At 43.5% G+C, this 5,972-nt stretch overlaps 1 protein-coding gene across 1 annotated transcript; it reads right to left on the minus strand.

Annotated features, from left to right (window-relative positions):
* Positions 1-1,692: 1,692 nt before the first annotated feature.
* Positions 1,693-2,618, minus strand: LOC101567366 (apolipoprotein L3-like). Its single transcript, XM_004648778.3, has one exon. The coding sequence runs from the start codon at positions 2,616-2,618 to the stop codon at positions 1,797-1,799; it is 822 nt and encodes a 273-aa protein (XP_004648835.2). The 3' UTR covers positions 1,693-1,796.
* Between the last annotated feature and the right edge of the window lie 3,354 nt (positions 2,619-5,972).

The raw sequence follows: 5,972 nt of genomic DNA on the forward strand, positions 1-5,972 counted from the left end.
TACTGAGCTATCTCCCTGGCCCCTCTTATTATTATTTTAATAAGTAAAAAAAATTCAATAAAAATACAGAATTTCAAAACAAGATGATAGGAAATTTATGTATTTATTTTTTTGCAGAACTGAGGATTGAACTCAGGCCCTTGCACTTGCCAGGGAAGCACTTATTACATTGAGCTGTCTCCTCAGCCCCAGGAAATTTAATGATGGTATCATGTTGCATATTATGCAAAATTGTTCAAGCAGCATAAGCGCTAAGAAGTTATTCCTCTCAATGAATTAATAGAAATCAGTAGTACAATTATTTTTTCAATTAAAAACAGAAAAATTAAGAGATCTCAGTTCTTTTGCTTGAGTTACATTTGAAGTATCATAATTTCTTATTAAGGAAAGCATGCATTTATATTCCTAAAAGACAATAAAGAATGTATAAGAAAACCATATGTGGCATACCTAAAATTTTATTCCAAATGCAATTGATCAAATAGAATGACACATTGTTTAAAAAAGCATACAATGTGTCATAAAGGAGCTGTGTAACAGGTTCTTATTTTTAGCCATATTAATAGTTTACTGGGGCTGGCAAAATAGCTCAGTGGTCTAAAGCACCTGCTTAGGCTAGCTTAGGCAATCCACAGGGACTGTGGTTTGATTCCTGGTACCACATGCTGCACCAGTCTTGCCCCCAGGGTGGGCTGACCTGGCCACAAAAACAAAACAAAACAAAAAAACAAAAAAAGAAAAAAAAAGTTTAGTGATTAGAATTAAGGTATAGTTTGCTCATTGACATTTTTCCCCCCTGTATGTAGGACAGGGTCTACAGGGTCTACAAAGTCTTACTATGTAGATAGGACTCATAGTGATTCTCCTGTTTTCAGCCTCCCAGGTGCTGGGATTACGGGTGCGTGCCACCATGCCCAGTTTCAATCAACACCTCAGCACACCCTGGGGGTGGAGCTGGCATGGCAAGGAGGGATCAAACCTCAGTTGCTACACTCTGCCTAAGCAGCCACTTTAGTCCACTGAGCTATCTGGCTGGCCCTTCATTAACATCCTTTTTTTTTTTTGTTGTTGTTGTTTTTGGTGGAACTGGGGATTGAACTCAGGCCCTTGTGCTTGCCAGGCAAGCGCTTCTTCTACTGAGCCATCTCCCTGGCCCTAACTGACATCTTAATATAGCTAACATGTACATTTTACTGTGCCAGATGTATTTTAGCCATGTTGAAATCTGAGTGCTCCTGATTATTGTCTGCAACAGGCACACTTTGGGAGGAAGCAGATCAGGCCCACAAATGCAGGCCAAGTGCAATTTTTTTTTTTTTTCTTTTAGAAGGTTTTGTTTTGTTTTGTTTTGTTTTGTTTTTTTCTCCGAATGCCTTCAGGGCATGATTGGCTGGGTTGAGTTGTAGGGATTGAACCACAGCAACCTGAGCCTGACTGCTTTGTTGAAGCAGCCACTTAAAGAGCTGAGCTAAGGGGCAGGCCCCCTGGTGCAATTTTACGAGGTTAAGTAATCATCAAATTGACTCAGAAAACAATATATGAGAACTATTTGTAATATTCCTTAATAGAATGCTATTTAGATAGGAGCAAAGATTCACTTCACTTTCAAAATCATGAGCTAAGTTTTGTGAAAAAGGCAAACTTGCCTGGGATAAGGCTCTGTGTCTTGCCCTACTGTATGTCAGGATAGACGTTATGAAGGTGAGCCTTCTTTTGTAGCTAATGAAATGCCTTCCTTGTGCCCACAGCTTTCTTCAGCACATCTAGCCGACCGCTGGTGTGCTGGAGTGAGGGGGTCACTGATGGGATTCTGACATCCATGTATGGATCTCTTCAAGCTCCTGCAAATGGTCTTCCAGGTGCTGAGCTAACTTCCGCAGCTCTTCAGCGTACTCTGATTTTGCCCCCTCTTGCAACTTCTTTGCATTATGTGCAAGATCGATCACATCTAGCACAAAGAACACAATATTGGCGACTTTCATGAGGACCCGTGCAATGTTCATTATCCGAACTGAATGATTTAAGACTGTTGTCACAGGCACATCACTATTAAAACAGATATTTTGAATCATCATGTTGTATTGGGCACTAACTATTACGTCACGGTCACCATTAGCCTCCTTGATGGTCCTTATGGCCTTCCCAATTTCTGTCAAGTATTGATTCCAATTTTCAGTTGAGGAGATGACTTTGGGTGGGAAGTAACCTACTTCCTTTGTGAACTTCTGCAGTTTGTCCATGATGTTTGATACTAACTCTTTGGCTTCACTTTCAGTTGAAGATACGTGTGAGTAATCCACTATGCTAGTCGCACCACTGGCCACAGAACTCCCTACTGCCAGTGCTGCCCCTGCCCCTGCAAGGAACCCACTAAAACCTAGTGTGAAGGGTGCCAGAAGCAAACCAAGGATGCCCAGGCCTGCAGAGGCAGCTGTGGTGGATCCAGTCACAACACGGGAGACAGTACAGTCCCAGTGCACCTTGTCCAGCTGGTCTGCAAGTTCACGGAGCTTTCCTATGTCTTTTCCAACCTCCGCTTTCAGTTTTGGAAATTCAGCCAAAAACCTCTCCTTAGCCTGCTGGACTTTTTGGAGCCTGTCCTCCTCCACCAAGGCCATGGGTGCTGGGCGCTCCTTCAGAGCTTCATGTAGTTCAGCTGCTTCTTCCCTATAACAACAAGTAGCAAGGCATTGGCTTCATCTGTCAACTGGGCTCTGTTAGATTGATTATGCATAAATCACAGAGCATTTATTGTAAATCAAATGGAAAATGCACAGAATTTTTCCTTCCAAGGTGAACATGCTGGGCACATCACAGATGCTCCTTGGTTGTTAGTCAACAATAGAGACAATCAGTTGAAGACATAGAAACTCCAGCAGGAGGCATTTGATAAAGACACCTTCTCACTCAAGGTCAATGCCATCACTATCAAAATATTTTTAGAGCTCAAACACTGTAGGGGAACAAAGAGAAGTGGAATTGGAGAGGAAAAATCCCCTTAATCCAGAGAAGCTCAGTGTGTAGTGAAGAATGAATCCCACTCAAAAATAAGATTTTGTTTTGCCCTCCACTATTGGAAAATTGGCCCCTGAAATGTCCTACCTGCCAGAAGTATATGTGTTTGCTTGGGATTTGGTCACTAGAGAATACATGCTTAGCAACTCTAACCAAAAAATCCTAAATTTCACTACAAGAGAGTTTGAAACTCTTTGAGCACCAAACATGATGTCACAAGTGGAAAGTTATATTCCCGATTTCAGTGGACAAAGCAAAGTCAAAACATAGGCCCACTACACAGATTGCATAGAATTACCCTCACAGTGTATGGATAAGGCATAAAGGAACATAAGTGAATGAATTTCATGTTCAGAATTGAGTCTAATCCCCAAGATAGCTCATGATGTATCATTGAATATATTTCAAAACAGAGAAAAGTTCATATTCTAAAATGCTTCTGTTCTAAAGTATTTCTCATAAAGGATGCTCTATGTGAACAATGCAGTGTATCATGGGACCTTGGGATCATTTTTGACCTCTAGAGGAAGTGAAATTAAAGGCACTGACCTCTAGGAAAGGGGTCCAACAAAAGGCCTTGAGGATTGGGCTGATCAAAACTGTTTCCTTCACCAAAATTCAGTTAGGCCCTTCTGAACCTTTTCCTAGCCAGGCATTGACCCTGGCCTGCCAGGTCTATTCTGTGCCTGCTGAGCCTGTATCACCCACACTTAGCAAGAGTCCTACCAAATCACAGAAATGAGATTCTTGAAACTTCATATCTGATCATGTTCCCATTCTGAACCTTTAGTGTTTAGTCCTAGAACTTCTTTTAGGAAGCATCTGGCTAAAGCAGCATCTAAGAACCCCTATTCTTGCTGTTGCTGTTTGAACTGGCTCTCTAGTGCTCCTCACTCTGGTTGTTGGCTCTAGATTCCCAGGTATCAACTGTACCCAGTGTTGTCCCTTATCTCTTGCCTCTGGTGCAATGGCCCTGAATAAAGTTTCCTTGGCTGTATTCACATGCGTCACAGTTAAGTGTTTCTTCCACAGGTTCAGATTCCCTGGTTGGCAGTCATCCATGTGACCTATCGTACTTTGAGTACAGAACATCTTGTGTCATGTGGACCATGAGAGAGTCATGCTTGAAACTCTTCCAGACTCTGTCCTGTGTGTCCCACCTCTGGGAGATTTTCACTTCTGTCCATTCTCTGTCATCAACTGGCGCTGTGTCATAATTGCCTTTGGCGAATTCTAGTGAGTTATCAGATTTATGGCTGTATTTGGGAGGTCCCCAGGTTTTTAATTGGTGTCAAGTAAAAGGATGACTGGGGGATGGGGCTGATTAACATGAGGAACTTAATATTTAAAAAGCTCCTCAGAGCAAGAAGGCACTGTATGTGTTACTTGCTCCATCCACAGCTCTTCAACCACTCCTAGTGTACTTTGTCCTTCCCAGTGGAAGATCATTAGGTCTAGCTGCAATGCTGGTTGAGCGGGAAGCAGAAGGCCTGGCTTCTCCTTGCTTCTCTGCCCATCTTATTGACACCCACCCACCTGCTGTCATCTCAATTTTCACAGTCAGTATCATGACACCTTAGTTGGTGACAGCTTCACATGTGTGTAGCCACAGGAACGAGCAAAGACCCAAGAGAATCTGAGACCCATCTATATGAATCACTAACTCATAAAAGACCTGAATTTGGACAGGATACTACAGAAAGTATTTTCCTCCTGAGAGACGGGCCTGATGTCCCCCAAGAGGTACTTTTTTAGTTATCTTCCCCCAAACACCTTGTGCTAACTGGGCTGCATCAGGTGCCTGACAGCTGCTCTGCAGATAGTTGTTTTGGCTACAGCAAGCTTCATTCTGGGACTTAAGCCAGGAGACCCCACCCTGAAGCCTGTCTGGATGACTCTGTCCTTCAGCTTTTCATGGTGATCTTGCTTCTGCACAATGCTCCTCATTCAGATCCATGAGGGCCCCTTCCCTCCTCAAAGCCCAAAAGTGAATTTAACACTGCACAGGCATGAGCCCAACTCTTCCTATACGAGTAAACTCTTCATACCCATACTGGGTTCAGTCTGTGTGCTGTTGCCCCTCACAGTAAGTCCTAACAGCACCTTTCTCAGGGCATTTTCTTTCTCATTTGTGATCTTTTTCTCAAGTGCAGCATTCTGAGTGGGTGCACAGGAGCTGGTAACTATGAAGGCCCCTGGTGTCGCATGCAGCCAGGAACTAGAGCTGTAGCCCTGAAGGGATCTGAACAGTTTGAGATCTGCCTGTAGCTACTGGCCTGAGCAATGAGAAGGGCTGCTGATTTGAATGGCAGTGGCTGCTGGCATTCAAAACTCAGGGCTGTTACTATTATAAGACCTACATTTCACCAATTCATGCCAAATAACTCTAAGCTGATTGGTGACACTGGAAGGGCACGTGGGGATGGTCTACTGCAGCCCTAATGAGGAAGGTAGATAATGGTAACAATGAACAGTGATGGAAAAGCCTGTAAAGTACTAGCCCAGGTGTGATTTCCATCTTCCAAGTAAGTCTTCCCTCTCTTCCATGTCTAAAGAAGACATGCAACTAAGAATCTATGCCAGAGGTGAAATTTTGAGTTTTATCAGACTCCTGAATTACACAAAATAAGCAGTAGACCATTCTAACTCACCAAGCTGTCGCTGGCCATTCTGCCTTCCTGTTGATCAGGGGCTACTTTAGATAGCATAGAGGAGAGTTTCAATGGCAGTAGAGAACTCCCCAAAACCCAGGCAGGATGTACAGCCCTCTATGCCCATCAGTGATGGGGCACAGCATAATGGAAGGAAATGCCCCCTCCCCCACTCATGTGTCTTCTGTTGTGTCACAACCTCTCTGCCCTTTGAACCATCAGAACCTGCCTTTCCTCAATATGGTTCCAGTACTGTGGGTCCAGCATTCTTACTACTGCTCCATTCCACCTTCTCTTTGGCTCCAT

The sequence above is a fragment of the Octodon degus genome, unplaced genomic scaffold, assembly GCF_000260255.1.
Source record: "Octodon degus isolate 3935 unplaced genomic scaffold, OctDeg1.0 scaffold01413, whole genome shotgun sequence".
NCBI classification, from domain to species: Eukaryota; Metazoa; Chordata; class Mammalia; order Rodentia; family Octodontidae; genus Octodon; species Octodon degus.